The sequence below is a fragment of the Bufo bufo genome, chromosome 4 (assembly GCF_905171765.1).
Source record: "Bufo bufo chromosome 4, aBufBuf1.1, whole genome shotgun sequence".
Lineage (NCBI taxonomy): Eukaryota > Metazoa > Chordata > Amphibia > Anura > Bufonidae > Bufo > Bufo bufo.
In genome coordinates this window covers 508,390,727-508,410,237 of record NC_053392.1, presented here as the reverse complement: position 1 = coordinate 508,410,237, position 19,511 = coordinate 508,390,727, and the positions used below count along the sequence as shown (strand labels likewise).

The window sequence follows — 19,511 nt, the reverse complement described above, 5'->3', positions numbered from 1 at the left end:
CTTCTTTCAGGAGAATAACCTCACTCTTTTGGCCCATCCTGTGTGTTCCCCTGATCTAAATCCAATTGAGAACCTTTGGGGATGGATGGCAAGGGAAGTTTACAAAAATGGACAACAGTTCCAGACAGTAGATGGCCTTCGTGCGGCCGTCTTCACCACTTGGAGAAATGTTCCCACTCACCTCATGGAAACGCTTGCATCAAGCATGCCGAAACAAATTTTTGAAGTGATAAACAATAACGGCGGAGCTACTCATTACTGAGTTCATGTTTGGAAGTTGGATTTCTATTTTTGGGGGGGGGGGGGTTTAGGTTTTTTTTTTGGAGGTGTGGTCCTAAACTTTTGATCAGCTGAAAAATTGCCTGTTTCAGTTTATTTGTTGTTTTCATTAAATTGAATGCTCAACAAAATGTTTTGTCTCACTCCCATTTCTTCTTGTTGCATGTTGAAGCTCTACTTGCAACCTTTTTTGCCATTTTTCAAGTGGTCTTAAACTTTTGATCAGGACTGTATAACAACTGTAAAAATACCAAATTTGCAAAAAAAAGATCAGAGCCTCCTCCACAAATACCTTAACGTATGAAATAGACACCTTCCTATCTTGCAACACATCTAACGTGTTGTAATTAATCGAATGCCCGTGTAAAAAGCAATATATTGGAAGAACAAAAAGTCTATTAATTCTAGAATCTCTGAACATATGACCAAAATTTGAAATGGTTATGAAAAACACTCCTTATCTAAGCATTTTAAGCATTACCATAATAAAGATCCAAGTCAACTACTTCGAAAAAGTAGAAACCTATTGGAGAGGGGGAGACCACATTGCAAACATGTCGAGACAAGAAGCCAGATGGATAAATGATTTTAACACACTAATCCCTGACGGCCTGAATTCCGATTTTGAACTGTTGGGTTTTTTATGAAGATAGACCCTCGCCAATGGGACATCAGGTGTCTGACTGTTCTATCAGCACCCTTATCTCCCCTTGGTGGAGGGCCCCCACCCAACTCACTGACATCAAGTCTAGTTTTGCCGTTTTTTTGTATGTATATTATGGTTCTTTATACTGTCTGGTAGAAATATCTACGAAAGCCTTGTAATAGGAGAAAAAAAACCACATATATATTTTGAAAAACCCATGTAAAACGCACAGAAACAGCATATGCATTTTCTGCGTTAAACAATGAAATGGTTGCAAACACAAGAATGTCAGAAGACTCAACTAAAATTGGAGTTGTATTACATTTGTTTGACCTAATGTAACATAATTAGTGAAAATTAAGGTTGGTTCCATGTCTGATTTTAAAAGTAACCTAAAACTATGCCCATACTGGGTTTTGGAGGTAACCTAGATGGGTATAAAAAGGAAGTTCTTCTTCTATTGTAACATGGCTACTGAGGAAGAGGTCAGAGAACCTCCAAACGCTTTTAGCAAGCTCACTACAACACCCATCAGGAATATATCAGATATCCTGTAATATTCTTTCTGATAAACAGCGCAAGAATCATCGAGCAAACCAAGGCACGAATAACCGGCTCGTTAATAAAGAAAATAGCAGACTACACCACAGAGGAAAACACCACATAACATCATTCTAACCACGTGAGAAAACCATGTGACACCATCCTAGTCACGTGAGACGCTGAAATCCCGGAACACAGCACACCACCACGAGGGTCCGGACTGCAATACACATTGTACGTTAAAGTGGGGTGAGTGCATTTATCCTCAGGTGGGACGCCACCGGAAGACTCAAACCAACTGAACAGTGAGTAAAAGATCCGATAAAGCGATCTCCATTAATACTATCAATACTCACCGGAATAAGGATAAATAGGTCTTCTGATTGTGGTGTATCTATAACTAACAATATCACCATTATTAACTATTAACACTGTCTTGGCAATCGACACTAACCGTTAATACTGTTAATGGAATACTATCTCCGTTCTGCACTGTTGTGACCAAAAGAATTCACCATGTGGCGGTGGTGGTTTGATGTGTTTCGGGTTTTCGGCGTCTCAGGTGGTTTTCTCACGTGGTTCCAACAAATGTAATACAACTCCAATTTTAGTTGAGCCTTCTCGTGTTTGCAACCATTTTATTGTTTAACACAAAAAAACGCATATGCGGTTTCTGTGCGTTTTTTTCTCCTATTACAAGGGTTTCTTAGATATTTCTACCAGACAGTATAAAGAACCATAATATACATACAAAAAAAACTCTGTAATGGGTATAAAATGGAATCTGTGTTTCTTGTTGGGATTTTCTATTCTAGACTTGATGTCTTGGCAATCAACACTAACCGTTAATACAGTTAATGGAATACTAATCTCCGTTCTGCACTGTTGTGACCAAAAGAATTCACCATCAGGAAAGACTATTGTAAATGATTTTAACAACTTATCTTTATGTCTACAAGAAGACTAACGCTATACAGCTAAATATACGTAATAGCTATTACTGACAACCACTTTGGTCATTACTAACAGTTACTCTGTCATCAAAAACATCTCTAATACTGTATGGCTATACGGACAAGTACTACCAGTTACCAATACCAGACATTATATGTCTGATCCGTAGGGTTTTAAAAAGTTTTATTATATTTTACCTAATTTTTGTATTTTAAGTATATTGTGATGTGAATAAACCTGTCTGAGTTAAAAGTATATATACATATTCATTGATTGATATAGAACCAGATGACGAGTGCCCACTTGTTTCAATTATACTTGCAAAAATAAAAAAAAACTCTGGCATCCTAATGTTGGATAACAATGTCAATACTAATGTAGAAACTGAACAGTTACCGTATTTGTAAATTGATGGATTTGCAACGAGAAATATCATTCTAATTGTTGCAAGCGACAATTTTGACGTTACACCTCCTTTTACCCACTCCATTCTACATTCTAGCTCCCTCCAACTTCAGCCTCACTACTCCACTAAACCATACTTCTCCTACTCCCCCCCCCCAACCCCCCAACGTATACGCGGCACAAGAGCACAGTATATTATATCCTAACCCCAGCAAAAACTAAGAATGACATTGCATCCAATTATGCTGTATAAATGCCTCTAGATTGTTGAAACATTCCACCTTGTGGTAAATCTTGATTGTTGCTTGCTATTGCAGGGAAAAGCAAATGTTTCCACACTAAAGAGGTGCAAATTGTGGTGAAGGCCTTCTGTTTTCTCTCCCCAAACACCAACACCTTGTGGCTATTAATCAGGACAGGATCCCAAGCCTGCTTGAATGCTCTCAATATGGCAGATTTTTCTGTATCAAGGATTTTACTATAACAGGTCTTGGGCATCCTTGTGTTCCCGCCATTCTGTCTCTTTGGCATTCCCAATCGATGCGCCCGTTTTACTTTGAAACTCCCTGATAGTTCCCAGACACGCGGCAGGTTCATGGCACAAAGTTGGTTTAACAGTTTGGGAAGTATCGTTTCTGAGATTCCAATAATCCGAAGATTGTTCCGCCTTGATCGGTTTTCTAAGTCGGCCTGTTGTTCTTGTAGTGCCTACTTCGATTTCACCAGCAGTTGGGGCAGTGTGTCACTCCACAGCAAACACAGGATTGGAGTGCTCACTATGAGGCCTCCATACTCTAACCCGAACGTCATGGGATCCCAAACAGACCCTGGATTTGTCACTAAAGACAATACGGTTCCAGTCCATAGTAGTCCAGGATTCTCGTTTCACGACACCACTACAAACAAAGGCAACAGTCACTGACTGTCAATGGCAAGTAACATAAGGGGCACCATGACATAAAATCTCCAGCTTCTAAGCGCCTGGAAATAGTCCATGCGGAAATGGCTTTGTAATGAAGGTGCCACCTAAGTCTGGATGATAGACAAAGAAACAGTGAGATCTCAGACAATTGCAGGATACTGACCTCTAGAAGAAATGTAATTATAATCCTCCATCTCAATTATTGAGCATTCTCCAGACAGCTATGGACAAAGGCATTTAATCCTAGAGACAGCTTGGTGGTTAACTGATGGCTGAAGTGACGGCTACAAAATACAGTCAGGTCCATAAATATTGGGACATCGACACAATTCTAACATTTTTGGCTCTATACACCACCACAATGGATTTGAAATGAAACGAACAAGATGTGCTTTAACTGCAGACTGTCAGCTTTAATTTGAGGGTATTCACATCCAAATCAGGTGAACGGTGTAGGAATTACAACAGTTTGCATATGTGCCTTCCACTTGTTAAGGGACCAAAAGTAATGGGACAATTGGCTTCTCAGCTGTTCCATGGCCAGGTGTGTGTTATTCCCTCATTATCCCAATTACAATCAGCAGATAAATGGTCCCAGAGTTCATTTCAAGTGTGCCATTTGCATTTGGAATCTGTTGCTGTCAACTCTCAAGAGGAGATCCAAAGAGCTGTCACTATCGGTGAAGCAAGCCATCATTAAGCTGAAAAAACAAAACAAACCCATCAGAGAGATAGCAAAAACATTAGGCGTGGCCAAAACAACTGTTTGGAATATTATTAAAAAGAAGGAACGCACCGGTGAGCACAGCAACACCAAAAGACCCGGAAGACCACGGAAAACAACTGTGGTGGATGACCGAAGAATTCTTTCCCTGGTGAAGAAAAAACCCTTCACAACAGTTGGCCAGATCAAGAACACTCTCCAGGAGGTAGGCGTATGTGTGTCAAAGTCAACAATCAAGAGAAGACTTCACCAGAGTGAATACAGAGGGTTCACCACAAGATGTAGACCATTGGTGAGCCTCAAAAAGGCCAGATTAGAGCTTGCCAAACGACATCTAAAAAAAGCCTTCACAGTTCTGGAACAACATCCTATGGACAGATGAGACCAAGATCAACTTGTACCAGAGTGATGGGAAGAGAAGAGTATGGAGAAGGAAAGGAACTGCTCATGATCCTAAGCATACCACCTCATTAGTGAAGCATGGTGGTGGTAGTGTTATGGCGTGGGCATGTATGGCTGCCAATGGAATTGTTTCTCTTGTATTTATTGAAGACGTGACTGCTGACAAAAGCAGCAGGATGAATTCGGAAGTGTTTCGGGCAATATTATCTGCTCATATTCAGCCAAATGCTTCAGAACTCATTGGACGGCACTTCACAGTGCAGATGGACAATGACCCAAAGCATACTGCAAAAGCAACCAAAGAGTTTTTTAAGGGAAAGAAGTGGAATGTTATGCAATGGCCAAGTCAATCACCTGACCTGAATCCGATTGAGCATGCATTTTACTTGCTGAAGACAAAACTGAAGGGAAATTGCCCCAAGAACAAGCAGGAACTGAAGACAGTTGCAGTAGAGGCCTGGCAGAGCATCACCAGGGATGAAACTTAGCGTCTGGTGATGTCTATGCGTTCCAGACTTCAGGCTGTAATTAACTGCAAAGGATTTGCAACCAAGTATTAAAAAGTGAAAGTTTGATTTATGATTATTATTCTGTCCCATTACTTTTGGTCCCTTAACAAGTGGGAGGCACATATGCAAACTGTTGTAATTCCTACACCGTTCACCTGATTTGGATGTAAATACCCTCAAATTAAAGCTGACAGTCTGCAGTTAAAGCACATCTTATTTGTTTCATTTCAAATCCATTGTGGTGGTGTATAGAGCCAAAAATGTTAGAATTGTGTCGATGTCCCAATATTTATGCACCCTACTGTACTTGCAAAAAATTCTTTGGTCCAGAATTGTTTTTTTTATGGGGGTTTACATTGTAAAATTGTTTCGGAACTCTTGAGAACAAACTTACCTGATTATGGATGACAAGAAAACCATACTTTAAAGGAATTGTCTATTTTAGAGCAGAAGAATAAATTAATCCTTTATGGTAATTTCTTGCATTAAAAAATAAAACAAAAAACATTTTTTGTATGAAAATATTTCAAATTTATTCCACAACATTATTAGCCAGCATATACACAAAAGTGAACCACAGCCCCCTCTGACCACGAGAACCATCTGCATAAGGATGGGCATGAAGTGCTTAGAGGCCCTTCCCCGCTTCTACAGTTCCATGACCGCATGACTGGCCGTGAACAACACTAGTGTTGGCCCATATTTGTACCATTTGGAGCACTTAAAGGGGTTATTCAGTGCTACAATTCTGATGACCTATCCTCAGGATATCAGATCAGCAGGGGTTAAGTTTCTAGCACCCCCACCAATCAGCTGTTTGAAGGGGTAGCACCGCTTTCTCTGCAAAATTGCCTTTCCCATTCAAAAGATCGAGATGAGCAATAGTAATTACAATGCACAGGAGACATGGTGCAGGTAATTCGAGAAGAAAGCAGAGCTTGCACAAACGCCAATACCCCTTCAAACAGCTGATTGGTGGGGAGTGCCAGGAGTGGGACCTCCCCACCGCCGATGTGACTGATGACGCATCCTGAGGATAGGTCATCAATATCGTAGCACTGCTTTTGGTGAAAGTCAAGGTATGGAGATCCACCAATTTCTAGAAATGTGGGTCCCTTTGGTGTCTGATGGCTTTGCCCAGGAGAGGAGCTGTCAACACAATAAAAGCTCATAATACTATGTATGAAATTGCTAAAAATTTATAACTTGTTCACATACTGCAGACTCGATGCAGTATTTTTTCATGCTTTTCTGTAACTCTAGGTTTGGATCATAAAGGAAGGAGAAAAATTAATGACTCAGCCAGTCCCAGTTTTGGCTAAAGGAAACACATTTAAAAACCCCATTAAAATAGCAAAAGTCTGCAAAAAAAAAAAAAAAGGGGTCAGTCAGCACCTCCCAATGCGCAGGTGCACGCTGCCATGGCTGCAAACAGAAAAAAAGAAGAATGCAGCAGCACGCTGCAAATAAGATAAAGTACAACAATGCCATAGTCACAAAAATTATTATAGTGCTAATGCTACGCTTATTTATAAAGTGAGATGCCCAAATGGTAAAAGGCAGAGTGGACCCAGCATGCATGTGGATCCAACACTCACTGGATTTTATGGTGGCCATATTGGCGCATAACAGGTAGTATTTAGTGTTAGGACCCGTCTTACAGAGATCGCCTTGACGTTCGGCAGACGGGCTCAGATGGTTTTGTACAAAATGCATTGGCCAAGCATCTCACTTTATAAATAAGTGTAGCATTAGCACTATAATAATTTCTGTGACTATGGCATTATTGTACTTTATCTGATTTTCAGGGTGCTGCTGCATTCTTCTTTTTTCTGTGTTCTCCGAGACATACTGTATGTTTTACTCTTGTCTTCTTTTATAATTAAACCAGTGAAAAGTTAGATTGAATTTGTTAAGGTTTTTTTTTTGGGGGGGGGGGGGGGGGGGGGGGGTTATCATCAGGGGAATTTTTGAAGTTCGTTTTGCCTTTAGTCTGTTACACATAATTTGATAAATTTGGGGCCTCATTGGCAGTTTTTTTACGCCACCCTCCTACTGCAGTAAGACTGTGCCTTTTTTTGCAACTTTTTAAAAAGTTGCAGTTGTTACATCTGGCATACACCTACCGGCAATTAGCGTACCTAACCATGCCTACTTTTCAAAAGAGGCAATTTCTGCAGCTCCTTCAAGGAATCAGTGTGGTTCCAGTTTGCGAACCCTGCACTAGTGTTATCCAATTTCACACTTTGAGAAAACTGCTAGATATGGTTGAATAAACCCAATGGACCCATTTAAGCAAGCAAGGGTTAAAGGGTATGATCATGGCCATACACATTCGACGTATGTGCCGTTTCTCTACCTAACAAACTGGCTAAAAGTGATGGACAATACGGTAAACGATTGGGAGTGACAGGGTTAGCGGATGTCTGCAGCTACCCCTCTGTTCACTCTTTGTCTGGATGCAGAGGCCGTGGTTTGAAGAGAAGTGTAGATCTCAGTGGTGAGACCGGATCTATTAGACATTTTTGGCATGTCCTGACGATATACCGTATGTATCTGAGCTGAGAATACAATGTTAAGGACTCATGCACATGACCGTTGGTGGTTTTGCGGTCTGCAAATTGCGGATCCACAAAACACGGATACCAGCCATTGTGCATACTGCGGAACTTAACGTCTGGCCCATAATAGAACTGTCCTATCCATGTCCGGAATACGAACAATAATAGGACATGTTCTATTTTTTTGCAGCACAACCATGCGGACATGGAAGTCATTTCCGTTGTTTTGCAGCACCTGTTGAAGTGAATGGTTCCACATACAGGCTGCACAAAAAAAAAATATATGTTCATGTGCATGAGCCCTTTCAGCCCCGGGCGATTTTTTTTCTGTTACCGTTTTTCACTGCCTGCTTCTTGGAGCCATAACATTTTTATTTATCCATTCACATAGCCATAGGAGGGCTTGTTTTTGTGGGAAAAAGTGTTCTTTCTAATGGTACCATTTAATATTGCATAAGATGTAGTGCGGAGCTGGAAAACAAATTCCAAATAGGGCGGAATTAGAAAAAAAAAAAGCGATTATGCCATAGTTTTGTGCGTTTCGTTTTTACAGCATTCCCTAGGTGGTAAAACTGACCTGTGACTTTCACTCTATGGGCAGGTACGATTACAGAGATTCCAAAAAAAACTTTGGAAAAAATGTATTTTTTCTTTGCATCGCCATATTCTGACCCCCATAACTTTTTATAGTTATGTCTATGCAGCTATGTGAGGGCTATTTTTTTGCTGGGCGACCTGTAGTTTTTATTGATACTATTTTGGACTGTGTGTGACTTTTTGACTGCTTTTTATTCTTTTTTTTTCCGGAGGTGAAGGAGGTTATCGCTGATCATAGACATTAGCTCTGGATCTCTGCTGTGTGAAACAGCACAAAACAGGTGGCTATCACGCCCTCTTCGCTCCAGAGCGGACCTTACATGTATGACACTGGTCGGGAAAGGGGTCAATTGAAATTTGCATTCTAAAAATGTTTATGTTCATGTAGATAGCTCACAACTACAGCCACTAATATAATTGTGGAAGTGCACCTTTAAAGATGAAATTGGGTAAAACATACAAAATTACAAACTATTACTTCTCCAAGTATTAACTTGTAATGTCATTTTAATTAATGATCCAATGAGTTTGATTTTTTAAATTAAAAAATATGTTTTGGGAGTGTTTTTCTTTAAATACAAAGTCTATATTGCTATATTTTAATTGTCCTATCATTCAGCTACAAGCATAGTCGCTTCAATATACAAAAATATATCACCAACAATTAACGGTTCAGATTATTATACAGTTAACCTTATTATTTTTCATTATTTTTCCTGTTGAAAATCAATCTTCATGGAATCTGTGATTTCCAGGAATTAATGTCATTAACCATTGGCTTTATAGGCAGTGGCATCACTTCTGTAATACTGGAGGAACCGGAAGAGTTTGACTCTTCCACCCAGAATATATATTCCTTACAGTGACCATATCATTTCTTTTTTTCTTTGTATTCTTCTAGTCGTAAAAGCCATTTGTCCCAGTAGTGCAAACACATTTCCGAGTTCATAAAATGGGCGTGAGCAGGGGAGCCATCTTTATAGGCAATGACAATTAGGCCACAATCAACCTGGAAAACAGAAGAGGTGACCTATAATCTTCCCGCTAGGACAGCAGCACCCCTTCACTTCCCCTGTGCTCTCTCTGTCCCCCACAAGTCTATGACTGATTGTAAAGGAGGAGATGGACCTTCATGCTGTCAATGACATTATCCATCTCCGTGCATTTGGTGCATAAAGGACACCGAGCAGAACCCAACCTCCACTGCCATTTTTTTTTTTTTAAATCCTTCTATCCAGCTCTCTTTAAGCCTCTCACCAGAAACAATGGTGGGAATGTATCAAGATGCGACTTTTTGAAGCCAGGCTTCATTTCACTTAGAGTTGGTGAAAGGCGTGTCAAATCTGACTGAAGTTGGTGGATCTTTAAACTGTCTAAAAGTGCTACTCCACGTTCCCTACGCCACCCCCCTGCAGGTGTGTTTTTTGCGACCTGCGCCAAGATTTGCTACTTTTGTACACCACACTTGATACATTCTCCTCTAGGGTATACCACCAATGTCAGATAGGTGTGGGTCCCACCTATCTCCAGAATGGGACCCCCTAGGTGAGCAGAGAACAGCTGCACATTTGCAGCCGCCCTCAATTCATTTCTATGGGACTGCTGAAAATAGCCGAGCGCTAGCTCAGTTATCTCCAACAGTCGCATAGAAGTAAAGGGACCGGTGGCCGAGCATGGGCGGTGCGTTCTCCATTTATTTCTATGGGACTTCCGCATGCTCGCTTGGTTATTTTCGAGTCTCCCATGGAAAAGAATGGAGAGCACATCGCACATGAGCAATCCTCCCCTTTTTGGAGATAGGACCCACACCTTTCTGAAATTGGTGGGATATCCTAGCGATATGCCACCAATGTCTCAGATAAGACAATTCATTGAAGAGGTTATCTCATGAAAAATATTCACAACCTATTCACAGGACAGGCGACAAATATCCGATCGCCTGGGGAGCGATCCCAGCAATCCCGAAAACAGAACCTCTCAAACTGGAGTGGTATTGTGAATGTTGGACGACCACACTCCTACAGAAGTGAATGGAGTGGTGGACAGACATTTTCACTACCACTCCATTTTGAGATGGTATTCAGGGACCCCTGTTCTTGGGATACCTGGGGTGGGACCAATCAATCTGATATTTATCACCAAAGAGGAATACTTTTTGCAGATAACCCCTTTAAAGAGGACCTTTCACTAGAATAAAAAATCTAAACTAAGCATACAGACATGGAGAGCGGCGCCCAGGGATCTCCCTGCACTTACTATTATCCCTGGGCGCCGCTCCGTTCTCCCGGTATAGGCTCCGGTATCTTCATATGTTCGGCTCAACTGGGTGGAGCCTGCCGGCGTCTCCTTGTCCTAGGCTGTAGCGCTGGCCAATCGCAGCGCTCAGCTCATAGCCTGAGAGTTTTTTTTTTTTCTCTCAGGCTATGAGCTGAGCGCTGCGATTGGCCAGCACTCCAGCCTGGGAGAAGGAGACGCCGGCAGGCTCCACCCAGTTGAGCCGAACATATGAAGATACCGGAGCCTATACCGGGAGAACGGAGCGGCGCCCAGGGATAATAGTAAGTGCAGGGAGATCCCTGGGCGCCGCTCTCCATGTCTGTATGCTTAGTTTAGATTTTTTATTCTAGTGAAAGGTCCTCTTTAACTCATGTATGCAGATACTAGGCCAGAAAGTCACTGTAATCTACACCCAGTCCGCAATACAAGAGCACCGACCGTGTGCACCCTGCACCACGGATGCGGACCCATTCACTTGAATGGGTCCGCAATCTGGGAGATGCGGTGCGGAATGGAAGCACAGATCGGAAACTCACGAAAGCACGACACGCATTGGAAGAGTGCTGCCGTGGTGTTTCTGTCCGTGCCTCCGGACCGCAAAAAAAAATAGAACATGTTCTATTTTTTTACGGCGAGGACGGATCACGGACCCATTCCAGTTCAATGGGTCTCGATCTGTTCCGGCCGTCGCACGCCAATGCACGGAGCGGCTGCACAACGGTTGTATGCATGAGGCCTAAAAAAGCATTTGTGCTGGCACATAGTAAGGGGAATATTCCAAGGCACTTACTTGAAAGTTATAATTACTGTCGTGATTTATTGCTCCCATATAGGCAGCTACCTGCAGTGGATTATCAAAGGTGTTCTTTAAGTTTGGTTTCTGCTTTTCAGAGGTTTTCCAGTCTATCACACACAACTTCCCCCTGCAAAAAAAATAAAAATTAAAAAGTAAAATACGATGTTATAAATAAAACAAAATAAAAAGACCTCGTCAGTATAGAAGAAAACGGGGACTAGTGTCACCTGCGATGCTTGGGAGGCTCGTCCCTGTCGCGGCCTGCTATTGGCTGGCCTCCCCGTCGCTGGATGTTTTGATCCGCGCGACGCGGATCTGCAGCGACAGCCGTAAGGGCATCAGAAGCAGGTGCCGGGGAGCGGAGTATGTATAACCTTTATGAGGGGCGTCATTATAGGGGTTGGATAACCCCTTTAAGCCCCATTAAACTATTGTTGGCTGAAACCACCACTTTCTGCAGGACTGGACGACAGGCTGTGTATGAGTAGCTAGTCAGTTGATGTCGGGGGAAACAAGGATCGGGCGCACTTTTGTTCTCCTGGTAGATAACCCGCCACTAGGTGTCTGGCAGCAGCTTTCTACTCTCTCCATACATGCTGGTCTACAGGGTCAAAAAGCTTTCAGTATTCTCATTTTATTGATTCGTCACCACCGCTGTGCTAATAGTCCTACCACTCCGTCCCCAAGTCCGGCAATCCAACTCCAAGGCGATATCCACGTGCTATTCACTGCAGATTTCACCCCTCTAAATTAGAGTTTGAAATCCGACTTTTCTGCACAAGAATGTGCATACTGAGGATCTGAGATTACGAGGATGCTCGGATATCTACGTAAAATTACTGTGCAACATGTGGTTAGGGTTTTGAGGATGTATGAAACAGCATCACTGCGGCACAGTAATCAAAGAGCTGCAAGGTCCGCTAGAGAGGCGGCTCTGGAGCGGCGAGTGATGGTTAGTTTTTATTTTACCATATTTTCTGCTGTTATGCTAATTTTTTTAACTCCTAAAAAACTCTTTAAAGGGTCACTGAGTTTTCATAAAACTTTTGATATATCAAATATCAGCAGTATATCAAAAGTTTTGATGGGCAGCTGAGACAGACTCAACAGAAAGTACTTACCTCACATTGATAGTAACCCCATCAAATACCTCCTCACATAATGGGCAACATGGGGTTAATACTGAGGTACATGATGGAGTCACTTGCCATTAATGTGAGGCACATGGCTTTATCAATCTGTACCTCCACGTGCCTCACGTTAATAGTAAATACCCTCATCATGTACCTCACATTAACCCCATCTTGCCCACTATGTGAGGAGGTACGTGATGGGGTCACTTACTATTAATGTGAGGCACATGGAGGTACTAAAGTAATAACACCGTGTGCCTCACATTAATAAGTGACCCCTATTATTTATCTCACATAATGGCAACATTGGGATTAACCTCAATGTTCCTCTATGCTGCTGGCAGCTCATGGACCTAAGGTGCTGTTCAACAAAAGCAAAGGAGCTGTGCCAGGTCCAAATGACTTATAATGTGGGCCATTTTCTTGACGGCAAGCATAGTGCTGTACGCTGTGCTTATCTTGCCGTTGAGAGCAGCATAAAAATTCAGTAGCTACAGTAGACCTCTTTCTTATTCTTCTACATGCAAAAAACAAGGGAACAGGTATCTCACCGATACTGAGCCACGCAGTCTACAAAGCCCAAGTACTGGAGATCTGAATGCACCACGGCGCTTTCAAGACTCTTGACTCTCACAACATCAGACAGCACATCTTCCACACTGTTCATATATCCCACCAGTTCTTCTGTGTCTTCCGCTTTCTCTGTATATTGCTCCGCAGACAAAAGCAGATCCTCTAGTTGGGCATGAAAGAGCTTTCCTTTGGAGAACATGGCTTAGAGAGAGTTAAACAGATTATTCAGTATATATCCTAATTGTCAAAGAAGCTACTATAACTATATATAATAATTACCGTATTTTTCACTCTATAGGACGCATAAGACCAAAGGTTGGGGGGGAAGAAAATGTCACTGCGTCTTATGGTGTAAGTATTCGTGAGCGCTTCAAGTATGGAAACTCTCACTAGTTCACAGTAGGACTGGGGAGCGGTCCTAGTGCTGGCTGTACGCACCCCTCCCTGGTCTTCTCTAGGCGCCGCACTGTCCTTACTGCATACAGCATCAGGATGTAGTGCGTGCACCAAGACCTGACGCTGAATCTGCAGAGTGGTGTCGCAGTCCCAAGCTGGAAAGGCAAGTTCATTTATTTAATTTATGTCTGATAGGAGTCTTATCTGAGGTCTAATTAGTAATGGGGGTCTGAGGTCTAATAATCAATGGGGGTCTGATCTGAGGGCTAATGAGGAATGGGGGGGGGGCTGATCAAAGGTCTAATGAGGAATGGGGTTTTGATTTGAAGTTTGATGAGGAATGGGTGTATGTTGAATTTTTGGGGGTCTGTCCTAAGGTCTGATGAAGATTGGGGGTCTCATGAATTTTTTATTTATTTTCTTCCTCTAAATCCTAGGTGCTTATAGAGCGAAAAATATGGTATACGGCATGAGACATCAGAAGACAATGCACTTCTAATAAAATTGATGTACTGTAAGTATACCTGCCGTGTACTCTATGAAGCCTTCTTCTCCCAGTTCCATGATCATCCTCTGTTTCCACCTTTCCAAATAAAATGCCTGCTCCATCGGCATGGTCTGCTGAAGAATTCGGGTGACACTTGGCAGTCTACCATTGATCATCTGATTCTTGCCTGGGAGGCCGATCTTCACTGGCATGTTAGGATCTGTCTTCACATTCAAAATGACTTTATTGGGATTATTTAATGGAATCTGCTTTTGAGGAACCTTTGGCTGAGAGTCTTGCGATGATGGACCCTTTGACCTGACTACTTTACCATACAAGAAACTGTCCTCTTCAAATAGCCTCTCTGGGTTTTGAGAACTGGTTTTGGAGGTGGTTACCGTCCGCACTAGATCTCCATATTTTTCCTGGTTGACATCTTCATAACCATTTACTTTTTTCTTCCTGCTGAGACTACAGGATGTGGACAAGAAAACCGGCAAGCACAGTTGATGGGGCAGGACATCTACTAGTCTTCTGCAGTTTCTGCCTAGTAGCTGAAGAGGTTTCATTGTGAACAGTGGGAATACAGACGTGCTGAACAAAGAGGCTTAAATAGCTGTAGAAAAAGGAAGAATAGGGTTAAAAAAAAAAATAAAAAAAAATAAAAAATAAAAAAAAAGGAAAAAAAATCCAACATCAAAATAGAAACCCCGATTCAAGTACTGGAGACTAGAATCACTGCTGATGTGTCAATAGTCCATTTTGTCGCCATTTGGGTTGAGTCAAAAATTTGCTGTTGGGCAGTATTAGTTCTCTTCTGCTCTCCTCTCAGGTTCTAAGCCTTTTCCTGGGTCCCTTTATCTATTCAGTCTTGTAGGATTGCTTTCACAAATGCCATCGTGATGCACTATTTTTTTTAAAACAATGACTGGATTCAAAAAGAGAAGAACCTTTGCCGTCCATTTGCAATCCACTTTTGACACTGGTTTCATAACCTGCATCAAAACGTGTTCACACTGCAAAATACTTGTGCTCAAAAATCAGTGGCAGCCTGTTTTTATACTGCAACATATTTTAGCCCTTTCCAACTGACTACAATGGGTAACGTGACATCAAATATGCTTTAAAGAAGTAACACGCCACTTAGGAAGTCTTTTGAAGACAAGGGGAGGCATTTTGGTAGCATTTATGCAGCAAGCAGTGGCAGGAGGACTGGACCAGCAATGCAGAAAAGGGGCGAGTAGAACACCATTTGTTATTTTAAGGCCATTGGAGGGCTTTTCTGAGATTTTAATTATCTCGGACAACCCCTTCAAAACTCAGCCAATCCCTTTAAGAAATGTAATAAGCGCATCTACATGTTTCTCTCTAGCTTTCAAAAAAGCTTGTTATGGATGTGGCACATCCACTCCACATACTGGTGGTGCATAGTCGTTCAACACATCCGATCCAGCGCCAAAGGGGGTTCAAGATAGCGGTAGTGGCTTAGCTCAGTGGGGTAATGGGTTGAGGCTAAGGTGGCCACTTTCATAACCCTAACCCTACTTGCAATATTTAAAGGAGTTATCCAATACTATGACAGACCTCCTAGAGTGGCTGGACCTTCAGTGGTGATCATACTTACCTGGTCCCTTCCACTGTGTTTGGTCTCCATTCCTTCAAGTCCGGCTGTTCCTCTCCCTGCTGCCCTGAAATCAACATCTTGTTGACCGGGGTAGGAGGGCACGAGACAGCTGCAACCAATCACTGGTCACAGCGGTGACCTGCTACCCGTGCAGCGCTGGCTACAGGGACCCCCGTACAGCGCTGGCTACAGGGACCCCCGTACAGCGCTGGCTACAGGGACCCCCGTACAGCGCTGGCTACAGGGACCCCCGTACAGCGCTGGCTACAGGGACCCCCGTACAGTGCTGGCTACAAGGACCCCCGTAAGGCGCTGGCTACAGGGACCCCCGTAAGGCGCTGGCTACAGGGACCCCCGTAAGGCGCTGGCTACAGGGACCCCCGTAAGGCGCTGGCTACAGGGACCACTGTATAGTACTGGCTAAAGAACTCCTATACAGTATCGGCTACAGGACCCCCATACAGTACTGGCTAGAGGACCCCTGGAAATCTGGCCACCCTAGCAGCTGAGACTGAAGATGTTTTAGAGCCTCATGTACACGACCGTGTTTTTTGTCTGCATCCGTGCAGACCCGGACCCCACTTCAATGGGGACGGCAAAATACATGGATAGCACTGTGTGCTATAAGCATCCGTATGTCTGTTCCATGGCACCCACAACAAAAACAGAACATATCCTATTCTTGTCCATATTACAAACAAGTATAGAACTGTTCTATAGAGGGCAGGACGTTCCGTTCCTCCACATGCAGAACACACAGGACCGGTATCTGTGTTTTGTGGATCTGCGATTTGCGGACCACAAAAACAACAACGGTCGTGTGCATGAGCCCTTAGGCTGGACACTCTGGCTTCCTGATCTCGTTATTTTAGGATCTCAGAACTACTACTCTCACCATATCCAAGCTGTTATTGTAGGCTATCAGAGAACTACAACTCTCAGCATATCCTTGGCTCTGTACATTGGCGTGCCTAGGGTGTTTAGCACCCGGGGGCGGGTCCTTTCTTTGCCCCCCCCCCCCCCAAATACTTTAAAAAAAAATTGTACCCCCTCACAGTAGTATTGCCTTCATTGTACAACCTTCACAGTAGTTTTGTCCAGATATGTGCCCCCTCACAGTAGTTATGCCCACACTGTACCCCCTGAGTATTTATGCCCTCACTGTACAACTTTCACAGTAGTTATGCTCAAATTGTGCCCCCTTAAAGTACTTATCCCTTCATTGTGCCCTCTTCGTGCCCCCTCACAGTAGTTATGCCCTCTCTGCGCTCCTTTCACAGTAGTAATGCCCATTGTGCCCCTTCACAGTAATAATGCCCACTTTGTGCCCATAACAGTTATGCCCAACCCTTCACATGAGTAATGTCCTCTGTGCCCCCTTCATAGTAGTAATGCCCATTGTACGCCATTCACAGTAATAATGCCCACTGTGCCCCATAACAGATATGCCCACCCCCTTCACAGGAGTAATACCATCTGTGCCCCCTTCATAGTAGTAATGCCCATTGTGCCCCCTTCATAGTGATAATGCCCATTGTGCCCCATTTATAATAGTAATGCCCATTGTGCCCCATTCATAGTAGTAATGCCCATTGTGCCCCATTCATAGTAGTAATGCCCATTGTGCCCCATTCATAGTAGTAATGCCCATTGTGCCCCATTCATAGTAGTAATGCCCATTGTGTCCCCTTTGTAGTAAGTAGTAATGCCCTCTGTGCCCCATTCATAGTAGCATGACCCCTGTGCCCCCTCCATAGTAGCAATGACCTCTGTGGCCCCTCCATAGTAGCAATGACCTCTGTGGCCCCTCCATAGTAGCAATGACCTCTGTGGCCCCTCCATAGTAGCAATGACCTCTGTGGCCCCTCCATAGTAGCAATGCCCTCTGTGTTAAAAAAAAACAAAACCACAACTACTCACCTTGTCCCGTTCCTGAAGCTCACATCCAGCTTTCCCCTGCAGACACAGATCGCTCTGCAGCACTGTGTGGGAGGAGCTTAGGCAGATTCCAGGCTGCAGGCTCCTCCCACACAGGCCAGAAGCGATCTCTGTCTTCAGTTAGAACGGTGGAGGATCCAGCCTGCACAGTGTGCACACAGATCGGCCACTGGCTCTGGACAAGTACTGACTGAACTCCGAACTTTTACTTTCTCCTCCAAAGCTCCGCCCCTATGGTCACATGACATCCTCACATGTCCTTCGCACCTCTCCCGCACCCCGCTGTACGCCAGCCTCTTATTGTGCAGAAATGTCAGGACAATAAATCTATACAGCGTTATCTGTCAGTGCCATTCACAGTATTGTACCACTGCTGTTTTCAGACTGCGTTCCCTCTAGCAGCCCCCACTACAGGCCTCTTCTATCCCACCAGGTTCTATCAGCACCTGCAACACCACGTCACAGCATGTACCACACTCGCCCGTCACTTACCCGTCCTGTATCAGAAAGCAGCTAAGCACATTCCCAGCTATCGGCCATTACTTTGCCGGGAAATGCATCTTGGGAAATGTAGTTTCAGTGTCAACCAGTAGTGCGCGCGTCTTACTTGGAAAAACTACATTGTCCATAATGCAAAGTAAGGCGTCTGTGATTGGTCGCCGCTCTGTAGGGGCTGTGCGGTGGCGCGTAAGTTGTCTGTGAGGTGTGGAAGGCAAGACATATACATATACAGCCCTATCTATGCCCAGTACTGTACATATATATACGGCGCTGTCTATGCCCAGTACACATATATACGGCGCTGTCTATGCCCAGTACATATATATATACAGCGCTGTCTATGCCCAGTACACATATATACAGCGCTGTCTATGCCCAGTACACATATATACAGCCCTGTCTATGCCCAGTACACATATATACAGTGCTGTCTATTCCCAGTACACATATATACAGTGCTGTCTATGCCCAGTACACATATATACAGCCCTGTCTATGCCCAGTACACATATATACAGCGCTGTCTATGCCCAGTACACATATATACAGCCCTATCTATGCCCAGTACGGTACATATATATACGGCGCTGTCTATGCCCAGTACATATATATATACAGCGCTGTCTATGCCCACTACACATATATACGGCGCTGTCTATGCCCAGTACACATATATACGGCGCTGTCTATGCCCAGTACACATATATACAGTGCTGTCTATGCCCAGTACACATATATACAGCGCTGTCTATGCACAGTACACATATATACGGTGCTGTCTATGCCCAGTACACATATATACGGTGCTGTCTATGCCCAGTACATATATATACAGCGCTGTCTATGCCCAGTACACATATATACAGTGCTGTCTATGCCCAGTACACATATATACAGCGCTGTCTATGCCCAGTACGGTACACATATATACGGCGCTGTCTATGCCCAGTACACATATATACAGTGCTGTCTATGCCCAGTACACATATATACAGCGCTGTCTATGCCCAGTACACATATATACAGTGCTGTCTATGCCCAGTACACACATATATACAGTGCTGTCTATGCCCAGTACACATATATACAGTGCTGTCTATGCCCAGTACACATATATACAGTGCTGTCTATGCCCAGTACACACATATATACAGTGCTGTCTATGCCCAGTACACATATATACAGTGCTGTCTATGCCCAGTACACATATATACAGCGCTGTCTATGCCCAGTACACATATATA

At 43.4% G+C, this 19,511-nt stretch overlaps 1 protein-coding gene across 2 annotated transcripts; it reads right to left on the bottom strand.

The window, feature by feature from the left end:
- Window positions 1-8,253: 8,253 nt before the first annotated feature.
- MGME1 (mitochondrial genome maintenance exonuclease 1) lies at window positions 8,254-18,316 on the bottom strand. 2 transcript variants are annotated; one of them, XM_040429666.1, is made up of 5 exons: window positions 18,259-18,316; window positions 14,242-14,820; window positions 13,300-13,522; window positions 11,610-11,742; window positions 8,255-9,551 (listed from the first exon to the last, which is right to left on the bottom strand). In XM_040429666.1, exons 2-5 carry the CDS (start codon window positions 14,771-14,773, stop codon window positions 9,414-9,416), a joined length of 1,026 nt encoding a protein of 341 aa, XP_040285600.1. In that variant the 5' UTR covers window positions 14,774-14,820; window positions 18,259-18,316; the 3' UTR covers window positions 8,255-9,413. The 2 variants fall into 2 exon arrangements, with proteins under 2 accessions (XP_040285601.1, XP_040285600.1); XM_040429667.1 differs by lacking the exon at window positions 18,259-18,316 and having other exon boundaries at window positions 8,254-9,551; window positions 14,242-14,851.
- Window positions 18,317-19,511: the final 1,195 nt, after the last annotated feature.